Source organism: Labrus bergylta, chromosome 17 (genome assembly GCF_963930695.1).
Source record: "Labrus bergylta chromosome 17, fLabBer1.1, whole genome shotgun sequence".
Lineage (NCBI taxonomy): Eukaryota > Metazoa > Chordata > Actinopteri > Labriformes > Labridae > Labrus > Labrus bergylta.
In genome coordinates this window covers 7503314-7524575 of record NC_089211.1, presented here as the reverse complement: position 1 = coordinate 7524575, position 21262 = coordinate 7503314, and the positions used below count along the sequence as shown (strand labels likewise).

Below are 21262 nucleotides of genomic sequence, written 5' to 3'. Positions count from 1 at the left end.
AGAGAGAGAGAGAGAGAGAGAGAGAGAGAGAGGCGTCAAGTTAGACAGGAAACAGCCTTAGATACAGACGCCCATTACAGGCTTCAAAATAAAGCCTTCAGGCTAACTTAAAGGGCCAGTGATGAATTTATCAGCAGAAAATGAAAAATATAATCACAAGTATGTCTTCTTAAGATTTTAATCATGTAAAAATAAGATTTTTTGAGTGGCTTCACCTTAATAAGATAAGATAAGATAATCCTTTATTTATCCCACAATGGGGAAATGTACATTGTTACAGCAGCAAAGAGCAAAGATTGCAAACAAAAAGTGAACACAGTACAATTTAAATATAAAAAGAAAAATTAAGAATGCACAAAAAAATAGATACTAAAAAATAGATTTAAAAAATAAAAAATAGATCAGCTATTTGACAAAAGTGTAGTCCGTAATATTCAGTGTAACACAGACATGCACACAGTGCACATAAAGTGTAACATGTTATTGCACAAAGTGGTTTGATAAACATAATATAACATTAATATAACATTATTATTGCTTAATGTCAGAGTGAATTGTCCAGTTGTGCGTGTGTGTTTTGTGATCTACTGGGAGCAGGCTTGGTTAAATAGTCTGACTGCAGCAGGAAGGAAGGACCTGCGGTATCTCTCCTTCTGACCACCCGCGGTTGGTCAGATAGTCCAGGAGCCAGGATGTGAGGTGCAGGTTGACTCCTGTGTGTTCCAGCTTGTCCCTCAGAAGCATGGGCTGTATGGTGTTGAAAGCACTGGAGAAATCACAGAACATGATCCTCACAGTGCTCCCAGCCCTCTCCAGGTGTGAGAGAGATCTCTGCATGAGGTAGATGATCGCATCATCCACTGCGATGCCTGGCTGATAGGCGAACTGCAGTGGGTCCATTGATGAGCTCACCAGGGGGCGCAGATGGTGAAGGACCAACCTCTCCAAGGTCTTCATCAGGTGTAATGTCAACTCTTCATATCTCAATAATATGCCAAAACATTTCACTAAATGAACAAATATTTCATGAAACGATCACAATCGATGGGACTCCAGCGCCCCCTTCAGGAACAGATGGGTGACATCACTCAGGCGACATCCATTAATATTTAAAGTCTATAGCGTTGATCTATATTTGTGATCGTGATGTCACCTGTTTGTTGGTGCCAAGCGGCAACTTCTTGTGTTGAATAATGAAGACAATACAGAAGTCCAGTTCCTCAAATGTCCACTCGAGCTTCAGAGGTCCATTTGACACCATTTCAAAGTGTCCATGTTTTATGCATTTTTTACAAACTGGTTCAAAAAAAACAATCTGACCTCAGATTTTTATTGTTGTAATCTGCAGGAGGGTGAGTTTTACATTTAGATATATGAAGGTTAGGACCGCCATCGATGGGCTTCAAATCGCCGCTTCAGAAACCAACAGGTGATGCAACTGAGACTACGTCCATACAGTCTATGGGGTGGGGTTGGACTGCTGTTTTGAAGCCTCGAGTTCGGCATTAAAGATGTCACCTTTTGGTTGTTATGGAGACGGATTGATCATATTGTCACACATACTGTAGGCAGTCGTTGACTTTAACCTAACTTTTTGATCAGTCTAAAGACAGACAAAGAGGCGGAGCTTAGGTGGGACTTATGCTGCATTCAAGCGGTGTCGGTCACGTCGGGAAAACAAGTTTCCAACATTTAACAAATATTTCCTAATTTTACCGGACTTTTGGGAATTGATTAAGACATTTTCAATTGCTCATTATTGAGAATTGTGTAAATAAACCGATTGAGGTATCCAAACTGAAACAACAGTGGACTCGAGCTGAGGACGCGTCTGAAATATCTTTCACATTCATCCCTCAGTGACTTTTTTTTAGATAATACTCAGTTTGTTCAAATGGTCACTTCAGCCACTGTGGCACCTTTCTCCTCTGAGAGGTGCTCAAAGTGAAGAAAACCAGAGGAGGAGTGCCTCTTGAAAAATCACATTCCTGTTTCTGTCAATGGTCCGTCTGTTCAGAGAGACGACAGTGTTGATTTCTTGGTTTTCACAGAACACACACACACACACTCACATGTTCTCTCAACACTTACGACGGCCTTGAAAACACAACACACACTTTATTCTCTGTGGTTCCTCCGGGCTTTGAGAACTGAAAAGAGTGTGGGTAGGATGTCTCCCAGTGTGGTTTACTAATCAGACTGTTACTCAACTCACTGCAGCAGGAAATATCTCAACATCTTTAAGGACGGCAAACACCCTGCTCATGTTCTGTTCTCACTCTTCACCATCTAACACACTGACTCACATAGTAATCATATAGTAAGGTCACTTTATCATCTCACTCGCTACACATCTCACTGATTGAACCTTTAAAGTGACAACAAAAGACACAAAATGAGAAAAAAGACCCACTGAGAAATCTACGCGTTTTAATCTGTTGCTCCTTTGTAAAGAGGGGTGTGGTCTCCTTCCAGGTCTTTGTTACAGCATCATAGTCAACATGTTTATTTTGAAGGTGAATTTAAGTCAATATGTTCTCATGTTACAGTAACTGTGGCAAGCTTGATTCAGCTGCTGCTCAATAATTATAGACTCTTGAGCACATTTTTCCCTGACTTCAGTCTTGCAGGCATTTTCCCTCTCCCACACGCTGCGTGTATGCAAAAAGCTCTGCATGCTCAGGTGTGATGTTATGAAAACCAGAGGTCTGGATGAGGTGAGACTGTGACCGCTGCTGCAGAAATTACAAAAACACCAGGTATATGAAGGTAAAAATCTCCTGTGAGGACAAAGTGAGGGCACAAAGAGTCTGACTCTGACACTGAGATCTGTGCAGCCACACCCTTCTCTGTTCAGATGACGCTGCAAAATAAACTGCTGGCTTTAAAAGCAATTATTTCAAACATCCTGCAGCGTGCAGCTGATTCTAACACGGCTGCTGCTCTGACTTTAATAAGTGAGGAAAAATACTGATGACAGGGAGGGTTGTTGGAGGTTACTGATGTCAGAATGATAATTTATGACGCTGTTATTGTTTGTTTACTCTCCTTGGTGCACATTTACAAAAACAATGCCACATTTTGCCTGTAAACTCGATTAAATTGTTAAGTCTCAGGACTCAATTTAAGGTGTTTGCTTCCATGTTAGGTCATCCACAAACTCTCACATGAGCCATCAGGAAAGGACAGACACTGTAACTGTCAGTGATCCTAAAGGCTAAAAATAAAACAATTTTCTTGACTTAAAGTGTGCTCTTTTGTGTTGTAAAATATATTTTAAAAATTAAGGTTTGACTTATTCTACAGCCAGACAAGGTTTAGTGTAAATACAATAAAAAAACAACCCGCAAGTTACTCTTTAAAGAGGACATATTCTCCCCCTTCTCCACCTTTTCAAACAGTCCCCTGTGCTCTAAATGAAACATCAGTGCTGTGCTTTGGTCAAAATATAACATGAATCAAGCACCAGAGGAGGTTTGTGACCCTGTATAAACCAGCTCTCTCAGAACGCTCCGTTTTGGTGTGTGTGTCTCTTTAAATTCAATGAGCCCCCCCTGAGTTTTCCCAGTAGACATCACTCCTCTGTAGAGAGAATAAAAATGGCCGACCTGCTCAAAAGTTTTGTTCGAGGCCGGGGGTGGAGTCCATGGATGGAGATACCAGGGGAGGGGAGGGGATTTTTTTTTAACCAGAATCCCACTGTGACATCACAAGGAGAGCACATTATTAACGGAGCATTTTTCTCTGTGTTGTAAGACTTATGCAGACCACAAACAAAGGACTGGATGGGTTTATTTCACATTTTGTGAGTCAGTAGACACTCAGGTTACCCAAATATATGTTCAACACTCTACAAGTGGACTTTTCATAATATGTCTCCTGTCGCATTTGCAGTTGCAATAAAAGCTCTAAAAATGACAACAGTCTCTTTCTTGTGTTATCTTGATGAAAATGATTACAACAATTAGTTCTGACCAAGCAATCTGACTGGACAGGAGGCATCACTGGGACTTTTCACATGATGATGTATCCCTCCTCAGCATACAGGAGCTCTGAATACTTTTAAAGAACATTTCCAGCTGACAGAGTTATTCTGTATTCATCATGTGAAACCTCAGACAGACTCTGACGTCACTGGTTTCATGATCACGTTCAAGTAAAGGTTCATACTACAGAGGAGCTGCTCTGTGGTAACCATGGACACCAACAGGAGAATAGAATGTCCGGGTTGCTTAGCAACAGCCTAGTTTCACATCAACTGTGGAACTAGTTCAAAAATTGAGTTAAAAAATAATGTGTCGTTGATTTTGTTGTATTTCCTGTTTCTCTGACTGTTGTATTAAAGTAATATGGCACTGGAGGAGGAGCTGTTGTTCTGGATATCAGCACTGATGTGATTATCTTCAGACTGAATCACTGGAGGGCTGATATTCAGGACAACATCTCCACCTCCAGTGTGATGTTTCTTATTTACAACCAAGTTAATCTGCTCAGTGTGTGTTTGTGTACACGCTGCAAGGCCATCCTGGTTGAGAGATCTCTGTGGCAGCTACTTAAAGATCAAAGGATATCCTGCTTCCTGGTCTAAATCTGAATGGGACCGTTATTTACAAAATGAAAATGGTGCTGTGTTGAAGAAGACTTGAAGCTAGAGATTGAGACCATAAACTTATTAATAAATGTGAGGGAATAGATCAAGAGTAAAGTAGACTCATTTTCTCAAAGATTTCTCTCCAGCCAGTCTTACTCTGGCAATGATTGGAGTCGCCCTCTGCTGGATATGAGAAGTAGCCTCATGCAAGTTGGCTTCAATAATTGAACCAAGAGGCAACGTCTTCTTTTTTGACTGTGCATGAGTTAGAATACTGGTTTGTCTCCCCTCTCTGGAAGGTCTTGGTTGTCTCTGGCTTTCTCTCTCCATGTCCTATTGTTTACAGTGAGAAGGCAGACTCAGAGGGCAGAACAAACACCTAGCTGTGGGAGTGTCACCCACCTGGGGGAGGGGCAACTGCCCTTTGTGATGTCATGAAGGGGACATCTCCAAACAGCCTGTTTAAGCACACATTTTCTGAAAAGTGGAGCAGGCAAGAGACGGAGAGGATGGACTTTTCTCATCATTGGGGGGGTTTGTAGACAGACTAGAGACACATTAGTGTTAGAGAAACATGGAGAAGAGGGTTGTGTATAATATCTAAGTAAGTGTTGCTACTTAACCAAATCTTCCTCACAAACATAAACATTTAGACAAACAACATTGCGGACTAAAAAGCCTTCTTTTGCACAAACATCAATATTCAACACATGAGAAATTCAGGTTTTAGATTTCACCACATTGTGATTACATCAAAGAAAAATCATTGTTCATTTTCATCTTCTAATAAATCAAAACATTTCACAAAGGCAGTAAACGGTCCCATGTGTTCGAACAGTTCCTGTTTTCATTTTCTTATAGTTCACTTTTCTAAAGGTTAGGTACCCCGTGTGTCATATTTGGTCTGTTAGTCTCCTTCCAAAATATTGCAAAGGATCTTTTGGCAAGTAGAAGACATATTTGTCTGCTAACCTTTAGTGAACATATGATATAATCCTTTGGAGTACACAATATTTAATTTTCATATTTTTGTTTTTATTTGACTGACGACCATGTCTGCTCTCTCTGAAAAGCAGAAGCTATAAAAAAACACATACTGTACTACCATAACCCCCTGTGTATGTAACATTTAGTTTCGTTTACTTTGAGAACAACGTTCAAATGTAAACCTTAAATTTGAAGCGCAAATTCACAGTTTTAATTGAACCACCCTGGGATGTCATTTGTCCGACGTGCTTGAACGCAACACCAGAATGGAATGACGTGTCAAGAAAGTGCCGGAAGCTTTCAGTTGGTCCAAAATGGCTTACCAGACTCTACAACAGGAGTACCTACAGATTCCCATCGTTACCAGGGCTTATACAACCGCGTGTGTCCTCACAACAGCTGCTGTGGTGAGATGTGTTCATGTTTTATCCGTGTTGTGTCGGGGCGGAGCGTGATGCCTTTAAATCGAGCTAACGTAGCGTCGTTTGTGTGGTGCTAGCGTCGATGGTTTAGCTGTAGCTCCTGTTAGAGACGTGTCTGAAGCTGGGCGTCCAGTGAGGAGCAAAACTCACAATGTAAGGTTATTAAAGAGCTAAAAGAGGAGGTAACTGTGGCAGGAGCTTCATTTAAAATGTATTTACTGAACCACAACCTGTTTGTACCTCTTAAAATGTAAACTAGCACTTTAATCATTTAACTACACACAGAACCAAACATATATAATAAATGTAAACACTCAGACTGCAGCTTTCTGTGTCTGTAATAACATTCAAGTGATTTGTCTTCAGCTGCTTTACAAATACTTACAGATTTATAATTTGACATAATGAATAAAAGCTGCAAATCTTCACTGAAAAACATGAAATGATTGAGATTTTGGCTGGAAAATAAAATCTAGGCTATAAAAAGATGCCAACCGGTTTTCTGTTCTTCCACTTTTTTTTATGACTTTGCTCTGCATGAATGTCAACACTGACTTTATGTTGTTATATTTGTTGTATGAGAGTGTTGTGACTGTGAAGATGTTCCTCATGGTGTTGTTGATGACAGCTGATTGGCTGCAGACAGAATCATAGCTGTCCTCTTGTGATTGGTGCTCACAGGATGTGTGTTTATAACAGGTGTATTCAGCGGTGTAGTGGAGCCTGAAGATGTGGGGATGCTCTTAATTTGTACTAGAGATGGGACAGATCTGATCTCATACCGGTATCGGGTCCGATTACGTTATTTACATATCGGATGTCTGACTGACAGCCGATCCACGTCACCGATTGAGAAAGATGGTTAGACACTTTAATCATTCTCAGCTCGTACAGTCTCTCTTTGAAGATGTTCAGAAGTGTCCTCAAATCGTCTCCATGACAACGTTCAGACTGAACTTTAAGTTGCGCCCACAAATCTCCATGACGGCGTCATGATGATACACAACTTAACTTTTATCCTCATGTATATTTGTCAGAGCTCGATTATTCTGTGACCGTTTTAAAAACGTTCTATGGTTGTTCTTTTTTCATCATTAACGTGATGTTTGTTTTGTTTCCTCTCACAGCAACTCGAGATCATCACACCTTTTCAGCTTTACTTCAATCCAGATTTGATTCTAAGGAATTACCAGGTGAGGAATCGCAAATGAACTTGAATCGTTTTTTTTTCTCGTCTTCTGACTATTCAAAGTGTTTTTGCACCGCAGGTCACACCTACACATTCACACACTGATGGTAGAGGCTGCTGTGTAAAGAGAACTAATACATTCATACTTAACCAATAAAGCAGAGGGAGCAACTTGGGGTTAAGTGTCTTACTCAATGACACATCGGACAGTTAGCTGCAGGAGCTGGGGATTAAACCTCCGACCTTCTGGTTGAGAGACAACCGACTCTACCACTGAGCCACGGCTCGTCTTCATCCTTATTCTCAGGCCACAACGCGTGCCTCCACACGTCTAAATATCAGCTTCCACACAAAGTCACAAATCCAAGCGAGGCACCAAAGTAGTCTCGTTCATGAGCAGCTCTGGACGGGCTGCACCTGCAGGCTTCTTAAGGCTGTGAGGACCAGGATGCTCTCCTCTGATTGGTCGCTCAGTTTCAGCAGCATGCGCACCTATAAGACTTCTCAGGTGACGACTCTGCAACAAGTGGACGGTGTCAGCCATTTTTGTAGATTTTCAGCATTTTTTAAAATCATGATTAAATCAAATCAAACTTTTTCCTTCCCATCTTTGTCGTCTTTGTGTATTTTGTTTCTGCTGAACCTTTCATGTTTTTTTCTGTCTCTTTCTGCAGGTATGGAGACTTATAACCAACTTCCTGTTTTTTGGTCCAGTTGGCTTCAACTTCCTTTTCAATATGATTTTTTTGTATCCTTCTCAGTTCTGCGTTTCCCTTCATTGAACAGATTTGAATACTTTCTGTTTCACATGGGAGGCTGTCTGTGTTCTCAGAGATCACATGATGAAAGATGTTTTCAGTACGGGCTGATAGATCGTCTGAAACGCACGACCTCTCAAAGCTCTGACTCAGTGAGGTTCAGTGTGACAGCTCTACACTGGAATGTTTTCAAAAGGAGTTCAAATTGTTTTAAATCTGGTTTCTGTTTCTGTTTGTCACAAGTGATGAAACCAACTGTGACTTCAAAGAGAGGAGATTCAACACGTGACGTGAGGCGAGCGAGCGTCAGCGACAAAATCAGCTTCATTCTATTGTTTCCTGTTTGAGTTTCATTACAACCCACGAACGACGCTGAGAGACGCACCGCGCTGTTTTAACCCCGACGCCCCGTTTCTGTTTTCATCTCTGTCAGTCGAGTCGAAGGACGAGAAGGGAGGGCGCTCAACACTCGCTCGACACTCGCTGACACTCACTGTCCTCACTCAGCAGAGCTCGTTGGCGTGTTGTACAAAGTGAAGATAACGGTGCATTATTAAATCAACATCCGGGTTGACCTTTTGACCTGTGTCAACAACACCAGAGAAAAACATTGTTTCGCTCACCTCAAGACGTTTATTGACGAGCCTCAGAGTGTTGAGATTTGAGTCAACAGCTCGTCAACACAAAACACCACACTTCAGTTTGTCCACCTTCAAAATAAAAGCACCACACTTCAGTTTGTCCACCTTCAAAATAAAAGCACCACACTTCAGTTTGTCCACCTTCAAAATAAAAGCACCACACTTCAGTTTGTCCACCTTCAAAATAAAAGCACCACACTTCAGTTTGTCCACCTTCAAAATAAAAGCACCACACTTCAGTTTGTCCACCTTCAAAATTAAAGCACCTCACTTCAGTTTGTCCACCTTCAAAATAAAAGCACCACACTTCAGTTTGACCACCTTCAAAATTAAAGCGCCTCACTTCAGTTTGTCCACCTTCAAAATAAAAGCACCAGATGTTATAATGCTTACAAGAGGTAACTGAAATTCACAGAGCAAAGATGTAAAAATTTAACAGATACAGTGAGCTGTCAGTACGCGGTGTTATGATGGAGTTAGAGCCTTGATCATTTGATGATTTCTTCGTCTGTTTCAGTTAGAATAAGACGACCTTCTATCTATTTCAAATATTGGCGATAATGAAAGTACTCGGAAGGAGTTTTCTGATGCGTGGTTCAAAATGTTCAACATGGAAGAAGGTCTTCTTTTGTGTGAGTGTAAATTATGACTCCAATCATTGGGGAACAGTGCCTAGTGGTTATGTTGCACGTCCCATGTACAGAGGCTGTAGTCCTCATCGCCTCTGCCGTGGGTTTGAATCCGACCTCTGCCCTTTGCTGCACATCATCCCTCGAGCTCTCTTTCCACCGTTTCCTGTCTCTCTTTAGCTGTCCTACCTAATAAAGACAAACAGTCTCTTAACCAATGTGTTATAATGATGATGATGAAGACATAAATGTGTGTGTAGATTTCTTAACGTCCTGTTTTCAGGTACAGATACTGTCGTATGCTCGAGGAAGGCTCTTTCAGGGGTCGAACGGCTGACTTCGTCTTCATGTTCCTCTTTGGTGGGCTGCTGATGACCGTATCCTTTGTGAAATTGTTGCTTTAAGTGTTTGTTGTCTTGTAAGAATTTCCCTCACTGCAACTTCTAACTCCTTTAATGTGTGCACATAAACACGCTGCACATAAAAAGCGAAAGATTGAAATGAGAGTTTGCAGCTGTGTGCCTCGTCCAGGTGAAGTCAGAGGGAAAGTTTTGGTTGTTCTGCATGTGTGAACGCAAAGAGCCACTGGTCGTCTACCACTCCTGTCTGACAGGGCCAGTCTCCAGCTGTGAGGTGTGAACATCCAGATCAGGAGGATTTCAGAGGCAGTCCTCCTGAAGTTCTGGGAGGAGACCCCGGGTAGACCCAGAATGATTTTGAGGGAATATACATCCCTTCTGGCCTGGGATCGCCTCGGGTTGCTCCAGGATCTGGGTAGAGGGAAGAGATAGACTAAATGAAACTTGCAGAAACTTCAACTTAATGCTGTAAGGTCATTGGATCGAAAGGAACAAGTTGATTGATTAATTTCTGTCCCTTAACATGCTTTTAAAAAGATAACGTGTCTCTGCTTGGTTTGTAAACAATGTAATAAAAAAAACAGAAGTGTTGTAAGATTCACAAAAAGACAACTCGTGTAACTTCCCTCCTACATCAGAAGTTCTCAGACTGAAGCAGGTTTGAGATGAGCGAGGCTCAGTCTGTTTGTGTTAAATATCTCTGGAGTTCGTTTCTTTGACATGGTTGAAGATATTTGGCACGTTTGTGAGTCTGGTGTTCCTGGGTCAGGCCTTCACCATCATGCTCGTGTACGTGTGGAGTCGCAGAAACCCGAACGTGCGCATGAACTTCTTCGGCCTGCTGAACTTCCAGGCTCCCTTCCTGCCCTGGGTGCTGATGGGATTCTCTCTGCTGCTGGGGAACTCCATCATCGTGGATCTTTTAGGTATTCAGTGTTTTTGTGTTTGATTGCACAGCCGTTACGTCAACTTGAAAAGCACTTTTAAAGAATCTGACCTTTCTTTAGGTATTGCTGTCGGTCACGTCTACTTCTTTCTGGAGGACGTTTTTCCAAACCAGCCAGGAGGTGGAAGGTGGCTGAAGACCCCGTCGATCATGTGAGTCTCAGATTACTTTTGATCAGTAAATCCGGATGAAAAGCCAAAACCTGCAACATGCAATGTTCAGCGTCCTTTCAGCCCGTTTATTGTCAAGAATTCAAAGTGAAATGTTTTTATATCGGGTTCACGTTGCTGCAGTCAGAGCTCCACAGCTGAGACAACCATCAGAGAAATCCTGGTCCTGATCAGACTGGGACCTGGTACTGATCCTAGCTAACAGTTCATCAAACTGGGACCTGGTACTGATCCTAGCTAACAGGTCATCAAACTGGGACCTGGTACTGATCCTAGCTAACAGGTCATCAAACTGGGACCTGGTACTGATCCTAGCTAACAGGTCATCAAACTGGGACCTGGTACTGATCCTAGCTAACAGGTCATCAAACTGGGACCTGGTACTGATCCTAGCTAACAGGTCATGTTAGCTCGGATCAGGCCAGACGTATCAGGAAGGAAACACTTTTGCATGTTTCTCTAAATCAACGCTAATAAACTCAAATGATCCCGTCGTTAATTTGCTAATCTTTTTATTTTCTGTCTCCTGCAGAAAGATGCTGTTTGATACTCCGGAGGAAGACGCAAACTACAACCCCCTCCCTGAGGAGCGCCCGGGCGGCTTCGCCTGGGGGGAGGGACAGCGCCTTGGAGGTTAAAACTTCCCCCTCATCGAACTCTTCCATGGACACTCCCTCTGAGACATGAAGGGGACAAACATGGTCTCTGTTTTTGACGTGTTTGTTTAGTTCTGGATGAAGAACGCCAAACAACCTGAACTGGTTTGGAGAGAACCGTCTGTTGTCTTTGTATTCGGGCTTAAATCATCCTCAGAAGCTGTTCTTTACGCCAGATCGTCGCTCTAAGACTTTTTGAGAGAAACTTTTGGGTGGAGCTGTGGACGGGGAGGCCTTCAGGCTTCGGGTGATGTTTGACTTCATCTCAGAAAAAAAAAGAGAGCTAAAACAACTGTCTTGAAAAAGAGAGAAAAAAAAGTGACAGAAGTAAAATATTATCAAACGAATTTATTCAGATGGCAAACGCGTTTTCTTTTTTCATTTCCCTTTTTTTAAGAAATAAATGTGTGTGTGGCAAAAGATGCTTTGGTTTCATCTGTTAAACCGTAGTAAGTAATATCGTTTGAAACCAAAGATGTCTCTAAAATTAGAAGACATGATTCAAGACTAAAAACTAAGTCCAGAAGAAAGGATCATGAGTCTCGTAGCATCAAAATGTAACGACTGTTTTTCATTTCTTTATCTAGTGTGAGTTGAGTATTCACAGTTGTATTCCTTCTTTTGATTGACTTGATACAAACAGCCTTAAATCAGACCTGTAGACGATACCTTTGTGTTAATTTAATAGATTTAGCACTTTTTTTATTTGTATGTTACCTGATGATCCTGGTTGCCTTTTCAGCAGCATGTGTGGAGGACAGTTTGCTCGTGTGTGTGTGTGTGTGTGTTGCTTTTAAGAACTGACAGAAGATGAAGTAACAAGTGTCAGAGTGGGATTAAGAAGCTTTTGTCAATCCTTGCTAACACTGGATAACAACAACATCCTTGAGTTTCTAATAACCTGTGAATCTAAATATTGCTGTGCAGGCTGCGATGAGATTTGGACTGTAATGAAATCATCATTTTAAATCACAGCTTGATCGTGTTATTCTGTTTTATTTAAGGAAAGCAGTTTGATTCACAACACATTGTATGCCAAGATGCTGTAATATTTATATTCATACATATATTTTTAAGGGTTAAGGTTAATATAATTTGACTCAATATTAATTTGAATTAATTTATCTAATTATTTTGAGAAGCTAAATTCTTAATCGTTATTATGAGATCCACTAATATATACAATTATAGAGTCTGTTTTTATTATTAAATTGGCGGCAATTTTGCCCATAAAAAGACGAGTTACATGTCATCTCACATTTGATCACTAGGGGGCGATAATGGACTTTGAATTTCCTCTTCTACCTTGGACCGAACAATGAATAAGCGCTGCGTGGCGTTTATCTTATCGGAGAGAAAGTCTTCACAAAATAATTACAATAGCTACGTCGTGAAAAATGTTCAGTTAACACACTTGGTTAATTGATAGTCTTCATAGCAGTTTTTTTTACGTATTTATCTCCAATTCGTTTGAAACTGTTGGGAAAGTTAGCTTATTGGTAGCGTTTTTAATGCACTCGAGTAGACGCTTTGATTTCCCAGCTTTACCGTGAGCCTGAACGTATCTGAAGAAAAGGAGGCTCATTAGTTAGCCTGTTAGCAACTGCGCAAGGATGCAACTGGCTCTAAGTAAAACATTTGGCCAGAAGCCGGTTAAATTCCAGCTAGAACAGGATGGAGACTTTTACATGGTCGGCTCGGAGGTATGTGACTGTCCATTCATTGATTATTTTAAACGATGCTTACTTAGCTCCCTCGTGTTAGCCTCAGGTGATGCTAGTTAAAGCTAGCACGCTAACTAGCCTCATTGATGGCTTCGTAAACAAAGACAAACATTACAACGAAAAGAAGGAGAGCGGAGTCAAAGGGAAACAACAGGAAAGAAAAGGGGAAATAACATTATTTTTTTAGTTCCAGTCCTGGCTAAATGATAGTTGGAAGATTTTCTCTTTTTGCTGAAATGTTAAATAAACTTCTCACTTCAGCAGAGACATGTATGTGTATATATATATGTGTATATATATATGTGTATATGTGTATCAATCTGAGCTGCAGCTTTGAGATGAAAAAGAGTCTACTACTGAGTTTCTGTCAATTTTAATAAAACTAAACCAGATGACGAAAGGGAAAAAACATAGTTAGCAGTCAGTCACAGTGTTGTAAAACATAATAAAGAGTGTGTTGTGAGTGATGGTCCAGCTCAGTCAGTGAGTTTGAATTCTCTACAAGATGTTTCTAAATATCTATTAAAGATAATAAACTACAGATACATTCAATAAAAAATGGAAATTGATCAGCCACATGTAGCAGAAAGTTATCTTTATGATTGTTATAGATCTGCATGGTGCATTCCTGCTTGATATTAGTTCAGTTTATTTGCATATTGTTGAATGAAGAGTCAAACATGTGCAGGTGAGAGCTTATCTCAAGACCTCACTTCAGGAAAGTTGAATTTGACAGACGCAAATTGTATTTAGCGTTTAGACATTTGGAAGAAATGTCACACAGAGAAATAAACATGAAGAAAAAGGTCAGAGAGACATTGGTGCGTTTATTAAAGACCTTTTATTGAAAGTGAAGACATCATTCTGTGAGACAAACAAAGAGCCTCTTTTCAAAAAGAGACCTGGCCAAGACGACTCAGAATTACAGATACAAGAGAGACAAAGTGCAGTTTACAAAACAAATTTTACATTGAAAAAGAAAGACCATCTGGGAGTCCAGCAGTCGAGCGTTAAGCATCTACATCCTGTACAATGTGTTTCCTTTAAACCTTTAAGACACCAGCTCCTTGAGTTTGAAGTCGTTCTGCAGCAGATTTCAGGCTGAGAGTGCAGAATGTCAAAAATCCCTTTTCCCAATTTCTGTTTTTAATTAAAAGTGATGACATCGTTCTGTCAGACAAACTATTAAACGTTTCTCAGGAGCTACAAATGTCGGATTTAGGTGGAGTGTGACAATTGAAATCCTGCACATCTTTGTAGAATTGAAGGTTTTGTTTCTTTGTTGTCGTTTTAGTTTTGTTTCACTCAATCATCTTCTTTCTGCTCTGCAGGTTGGTAACTATCTGCGTATGTTCAGAGGCTCTCTGTATAAAAGATATCCATCTTTATGGAGGAGGTTAGCATCGGTGGAGGAGAGGAAGAAGATTGTAGCTTCGTCACACGGTGAGCTCAGTTTCTTTGTGTTTTTCTCTACTTAACATTTTGAAGACTCAGTTGAAAAATGTTTTATTTGAATTACTAGAACGGTCAGTGACTTCTCTCTACATGAATGTGTTAAATTGAGTAAATCCTTTAGTCTTTACATTTCTTAAAGGTCCAATCAGTGAGATGTGTAGTGAGTGAAATGATAAAGGTATCTTACTATCTGATCAGACATTAATGAAACATGCTATGTTGAAGTGCTGGCTTCTCTGACAACAATGCAGCAGCCAGTATGTCCTCCTTCTAACTTTAGATTCTGCTCCTGAATGATCTGGATTTGTTTGGACCAGAGAAGGTAGATGGTTTTAAGACACCCCCACACGGCCGTTTTGGATGCCCCTCGGTTTGCCAGATATGAGAGCAGTTATCAGGTCAACAGGTGTTGCAGCTATGGAAGCGGGCAAGAGAAGTGGTTCAGATAGAAGTGATTGTACCCGACCTAAAAAGCCTCTGCATGTTTCTAATAAGCTCCACGAGCAGAAACGTGCTCAAACTAGGATCAATATTGGAGATGATTTTGAAAAATGGAGAGAGGTTAGAACACAGAAAGGTTTACAGACCGATGCAGAGCTGGATAAACACTGAAGCTTCAGTGTCCACCACATGGCAACCTGCATGAACATGGACTCTAGAGGGGGGGGACAGTTCTCTACAATGTTTAGAATTTGGACTGCAGTACCCATTTTAAACACTCGGGGTCAGAGTTACATCATGATCCTTAAGATTACCACAACAACTTCAAGTGAATCCAAGTCAGCTAAATGTTTTGAGCAGTAAAGGCCCAATGATTATATAGTGTTCCATTTAGAACTACGCAGTGTTTCTACCCACAATGCACTGCAGATGTACCACGGTTCAGAAGCTGACCTGTCTCTGTTTTGTTTTTCATCTGAAGCCACCAGTGTGACTCTGCTGAAGGCGTCTGAATGTGAAGAGATCTTTGAGGGCAACGATGAGAAGTACAAGGCGGTGTCCATCAGCACCGAGCCGCCAGCTTACCTCAGGTAACCTCGACTCAACAGCGTGTGTGCGTGTGTGTGTGTGTGTGCGTGTGTGTGTGTGTGTGTGCGTGTGTGTGTGTGCGTGTGTGAGAGACCGCCAGCTTCGGGCCAGACTTGATATTTGGATTACTGCTTTGACACAAATTGTTTTTTATCTTCTCTGCGCAGGGAGCAGAAAGCAAAGCGGAGCAGTCAGTGGGTTCCCACGCTGCCCAACAGCTCCCACCACCTCGACGCCGTGCCTTGTTCCACCACCATCAACCGCAACCGGATGGGACGCGACAAGAAGAGGACGTTTCCCCTGTGGTGAGAATGACACTTTGTTTGACATATAGAAGAAAAAAAAAGTGCAACATAATGTGTAACCTGCTAGAGGATTTTCACATTAGTCACGTTGTCCCCCCCGTCATCCGTCCACTCAGTTCAACATAGCACTGAGTTTGTGTGTTTTTGGTCGCTCAGCTTTGATGATCACGACCCGGCAGTGATCCACGAGAACGCAGCGCAGGTGGAGTCGCTGGTTCCCATTCGACTGGACATGGAGATAGATGGACAGAAACTGAGAGATGCTTTCACGTGGAACATGAACGGTAAATATAAAAGACATAAATCATCCAGAACAAACATCATCATCATCGTCGTCGTCAGTCAGATATTCAAACCTCCCCGATCTCCACTTTCAGAGAAGCTGATGACGCCAGAGATGTTTGCAGAGATCTTATGTGACGACCTAGACCTGAATCCTCTCGCCTTCGTCCCCGCCATCGCCTCAGCCATCCGTCAGCAGATCGAGTCGTACCCGACCGACAGCATCATGGAGGAGCAGGCGGACCAGAGAGTCATCATCAAGGTGGGGAGAAGCAGTTCCTCAGAGAAAAGAAAGGGGGGAAAAAAAAAAGTGTGAGTGGACAATTATTAGATTAAGAATCTTGTTTTGTTCTTCAGCTGAACATCCACGTGGGGAACATCTCGTTGGTGGACCAGTTCGAGTGGGACATGTCAGAGCGGGAGAACTCGCCCGAGTCGTTTGCTTTGAAGCTTTGCTCCGAGCTCGGCCTCGGCGGGGAATTCGTCACCACGATCGCCTACAGCATCCGGGGTCAACTCAGCTGGCACCAGAGGACCTACGCCTTCAGGTGAGTCACACACATGCTCACCCCTACAGGACTTCATAAACTCACGGACGCAGACAGTAGAGATAAAAGTTTGAAGACCAGGCCTGTATGACCTCCCTTCATCGAGTATGTTAACTCAGCTTCTCTCTTTAACCTACATTAAGCTGATTATATGTGATTCCCCCCCCCCCCCCCGCAGTGAGAACCCCCTCCCCACAGTAGAGATTGCCATCCGCAACACAGGCGATGCAGACACGTGGTGCCCCCTGCTGGAGACCCTCACGGATGCTGAAATGGAGAAAAAGATCAGAGACCAGGACAGGAACACGAGGTGAGACAGGCAGCTTGAACTTCAACAAATAGTCAGCGCTGTGCAGAAATCAAAGTTTTTATTTATAAAGTTTTAATCAATCAGATACAACTGGAAAATTCAGGAAATATCTCCACAAATGAAAAACACTTTAAAACAAAATAGCTTCTGCTGGCAACAGGAAGTCCTCAGTGGGACATCCCTTTGCACATCGTACATCTTAAACTCTTTTGGGGCGACTGTCTTCAAGTTTTCTGAACATACTTAACACCAGGCGTCTTTAAATCCTGTCTCTGTCCAGATGATCCAGTACTGCCTCTTTAATATTCAGGTCTGGACTCTGTGGAGGTCAGTCCATGGCTGCCTGTGGATTCTTTTTGCTGCAGTTTTTCTTTATGAATATAATTTCACGGCATTAACAGCGTGCTTGGGATCATTATCACGCTGAAAAGTAAAACCGTTCCCAATCAGGCGCTCTCCAGAAAGAGGAATGATAAATAACAATAACATCACTAAATCACAATACATCTAGAGGTGGGCTGTGACTTTTGCACAGCACTGGATATCAGTTTACTGTTCTGTAAGGACGAGGAGTAAAACATATCACTTTATGAATCACGAGACGAGAGATAACCTTTAGCAAGGAAACAGAAAAAATCCTAAAAGCGTTTCGTCTTTGCAAAAATACATGAGGCAAAAAATGTATTTGGGCAATATTGGCTGCATCGGATTATTGTTTGCCTACAAAGGTACCAAAAACCTAAATTTAAATTAATTCGGAACTTGAGTTCGCATCGGGAAAACAAATATTTAAAATAAGCATTTCTCCTTTTTTGTTTCCTGATGATGTGAAGAGCAGAGAGAGAGAGAGTTACAGAGCAGACATCTGCACCCTCATAAAACATTTGTGCACTGTCATATATATATATACATAAAATATAGTTTATTAGAAACAGCTCTAAGACAAGATATTTAATTTTTAAATTGAAATTTGATGGTCAAAATGTGCGTACATTCTGAATTCGATGCTATTTTTTATCTGAGTTTCAACCTGTAGTGAAACTGTTTTGTAATCAGAGTTGTAACAGAGGAAAGTTGTTTCAGTTTCTTGTAGAAATGTTTAAACAATGTGCATGACTTTTTTTCAGGCGTATGAGACGACTGGCCAACACGGCTCCGTCCTGGTAGAAGAAACAGGAAGCAGCATCCCGTTAGGTTTCCTCTGGAGACTCCTGTTACTCTGAAAGGATCAAGTAAACACTCACACACTCAAACAGCTCATCCTGAAATCATGAACGGAGCATCTGGACGTCCCCAGACACATGAATGTCCTCAGCGATCAATGACTGAACACACACACATACACACACACACACACACACACACACAGGTCATTATGTTTCTCTGCATATAGCATGGAGCTAACACCTGTTAGCTGATGTTTTAAATTGGAGGTTTTGGTCTGTTACCCATCATGCAACATTCATCGTGTGTGTCATGTCAGGACACTCTGCTCGTGGTACACCTGGAGAGAAAGTCTGCCTGTTTCTCTGAGTGCTACTCTCTTAATAACTGCTAAATCTGCAGCACAGGTGGTTCAATGCCGACATGCTAAACTGTTTGTATAGAAAGAGGAAATAAAGGCGCAGCTATAACTAGAACTAAGGACGTTGGAAGGACGTTTTTCTTACAGAACGCCAGTGTTTCCCCTCAAAGGCCTCGTATCCACACGCCTCGTAGTCGTCTTTAGCTCCTCCGTCGACCAGATCCCGAATCTGTGAAATAGCAGCTGTTATCACAAGGACAGAGGAGACAGACCATGCCTCTTTTTTCCACACACTGAGCGAATATTTCCCCAAAATGCTTCCTGACTCATTTCAAATATGGACGGTGTAAACATTGTGTGTGTGTCTGGATTTCATGCATTCATAGACAACACATCCCGATCTGTTTTAAATACGTCCTGTGCTTTGTTCAGACTGCACTCAGATCAGATTTGTCTCTAATAAGACCTTTAATGCAAAGGAAGAAAATTACTTGGTAAAGCCTTTGTTTTTATTTGTAGGAATTCACAACAGCCCGCGATTAAAAAAGTATCTGTGACATGCCGTCTTTACGTCCAAGTGTTGTCGTCTTCTTAAAAGTTAGCGAACAAGAACGGAGGAGAAAATGAAGGCGGTTTAATACAGAAGACAACACCACAGCCAGAAGCCGCCGCCGCCTTACGCATCTTTCTGGTTCAAAACTTTAACTCTATCTGGTGTCTCCAAAGTTTCCTTCTCCAGCTTAAAGATAAACTATGCACACACGTTGAGTTGTTTATTTTCCACAGACATCGTTGACCTGGTGACATGTGCATCCTAAACTTTACATCGTTGAAGCATCAAAAATCATCTGATGCTCGTAGCTATCCAGCTGTTCAGACCCGCTGCAGGACTCTTGGTGTTATCTGTTATAAACCTCATACCTAAACCACTGAAGTCTCTTCAAGAGCCTCAAGGAGCGGAGCATCCTGACCGAGAATGAGCTGCAGAAAATTTGATTTAAATAGAATTCAAACTGACTCAGAGTTTGTCTTAAATCCAAAAAGTAAAGAATCATGTTTCATGCCAGAGTTTGGTTTTTCAGTTTTCTTAAAAAAAATCAATTTAATCAAATCTGGAGATATTGATATGTAGTCTGAACAAAGGCGGTGGAGGCATTTACACCAGCATTAAGTCACTCAGTAAGAATTTGGTCGAAGTGTCCGACTCTGAGGGCAAAAGAGCGCTTCTGTTTTTCATGACCAGAGGGCAGTAGGAAAGCAAAAGTGTCGCAGGTTTTTCTTTAGAGCTGAAACAAGTCGTCGATCGGTGAATGGGCGGAAACAAGAAATCACATTTTGTTTCATTTAAAAGAACTGAAAAAAGGTCTAACACTTTCTGCCCCTGCTTTTCAGATGAGAGGAGTTTAAGCTTTGTGAAGTGAACTTCTGTAAAAAATCGTTTTAACTGAGCAGACTTTTGAATGTCACCGTTTACGCTAGGACGATGATGTCATGGTCAATATTTCCACAGTGAGCGATGTATGTTACATATAATCAACTTAAACTGACCTGAAGGCATCAAAACGTACCCCAGAAATCACAGAGAGTAAGAACCAAACAACTGCCATGAGACGAATTAGAGAGATGCAGTAGCGACACAATAACTCCAACACACGGAGGCTTTAATGAATGTAAACGAGCTGATATAGAGTATTCTTCAACGGTTACTTCTTCATGTTGTGGAGGATGTTACAGTTTTTATCAGAGCGGTGTGCATGTCTAAATAAATGATGTTACAGCTCGGACACAACAGCGGCTTAGATCTGTCAAGTGTTTGCATCCAATCAGAGCTAGTTTTGATGTTAGCAGACGGACTCCGGTGTTCATGCATGCTAAGACATACTGTAGGTAGTTGTTACTGTTCTGTGCATGATGGACCGACTCTCCCCGTGTCACCTCAGGCGTGTCAGTGTCGGCAGACTGAGGGCGGAGAGCTGAAGAGAACCAACGGTGTCTTTTAAAGTGACCATTTTTTCTTAACTTGAACATACCGGTACTCTGAGAATGATGTTAAAGTTTGTTGCTTGTTGTTCTCTTCTTTTGTAAAATTGCTTCACCTTTATAGTCGACTTGTTTTTTTTTTTTTTTTTTATATGGAAAATAACAATAAAGAAAAGTTGATGGATGTTTTGAAATGTAGTTTGCTGATTTCTTGAAACCAGGAGATGAAAAACTTTGTTTAAAAGATTCAGTCGACAAAGTTTTATCAGCTCATTCCTCACATCTTCATCACTCGAGGAAGATTGATAAACATGTTGATTCCTGCGCTGAAAGATACAGAATCAAAGCTAGTTTGTGAGGAAATGGTGAAACAAAAAACTTCATGCCAACATAAACTGGCCATAGTAATTGTGGTTCATGATATTATATATCACATATTTTGCTAAATCCACTTCACAATTTCTTTCTAACACTAATATGTGTTCCTAGTTTGTCTACACACACCCCAATAAGTTATTAATTTCTGTCAGGACCTAAGACAACTTCAACCAAAATCTTAAAAAGTGGATCTTGAGGAAATGATCAACCCTGCCTTTCCTATATTCAGACTACACACGGACTCTGTTCCAACACCTGATTATTTCACTATCTTATTGAATATCTTTAATTTTAGCCGGTACCTGCAGGCGCTGTGACTGCACAACTTTAATCTGTTACACTCTGGAAACAATGTTCGACCCAAGCTGCCGTCTGCAG

The 21262-nt window shown here is 41.4% G+C and overlaps 2 protein-coding genes across 2 annotated transcripts; both read left to right on the top strand.

The window, feature by feature from the left end:
* The first annotated feature begins 5833 nt into the window (after nucleotides 1-5833).
* derl2 (derlin 2) lies at nucleotides 5834-12322 on the top strand. The gene is made up of 7 exons (XM_020626757.3): nucleotides 5834-5985; nucleotides 7128-7193; nucleotides 7864-7937; nucleotides 9501-9594; nucleotides 10307-10502; nucleotides 10584-10674; nucleotides 11225-12322. The coding sequence occupies exons 1-7, from the start codon at nucleotides 5893-5895 to the stop codon at nucleotides 11328-11330; spliced, it is 720 nt and encodes a 239-aa protein (XP_020482413.1). The 5' UTR covers nucleotides 5834-5892; the 3' UTR covers nucleotides 11331-12322.
* Nucleotides 12323-12665: 343 nt separating this feature from the next.
* Nucleotides 12666-20700, top strand: LOC109988557 (SWI/SNF-related matrix-associated actin-dependent regulator of chromatin subfamily B member 1). The gene is made up of 9 exons (XM_020640078.3): nucleotides 12666-13051; nucleotides 14404-14515; nucleotides 15450-15558; nucleotides 15724-15861; nucleotides 16018-16145; nucleotides 16239-16405; nucleotides 16501-16691; nucleotides 16870-17001; nucleotides 18129-20700. Exons 1-9 carry the CDS (start codon nucleotides 12962-12964, stop codon nucleotides 18166-18168), a joined length of 1107 nt encoding a protein of 368 aa, XP_020495734.1. The 5' UTR covers nucleotides 12666-12961; the 3' UTR covers nucleotides 18169-20700.
* The last annotated feature ends 562 nt before the right edge of the window (nucleotides 20701-21262 follow it).

Excerpts from the sequence above, each read along its gene's own strand:
- derl2 (XM_020626757.3), top strand. The coding sequence starts at position 5,893 with ATGGCTTACCAGACTCTACAACAGGAGTACCTACAGATTCCCATCGTT. Across the intron at positions 5,986-7,127 it reads TCCTCACAACAGCTGCTGTG|CAACTCGAGATCATCACACC; the intron begins GTGAGATGTGTT and ends TTCCTCTCACAG. Across the intron at positions 7,194-7,863 it reads TGATTCTAAGGAATTACCAG|GTATGGAGACTTATAACCAA; the intron begins GTGAGGAATCGC and ends CTCTTTCTGCAG.
- LOC109988557 (XM_020640078.3), top strand. The coding sequence starts at position 12,962 with ATGCAACTGGCTCTAAGTAAAACATTTGGCCAGAAGCCGGTTAAATTC. Across the intron at positions 16,146-16,238 it reads TTTCACGTGGAACATGAACG|AGAAGCTGATGACGCCAGAG; the intron begins GTAAATATAAAA and ends CTCCACTTTCAG. Across the intron at positions 17,002-18,128 it reads GACCAGGACAGGAACACGAG|GCGTATGAGACGACTGGCCA; the intron begins GTGAGACAGGCA and ends ACTTTTTTTCAG.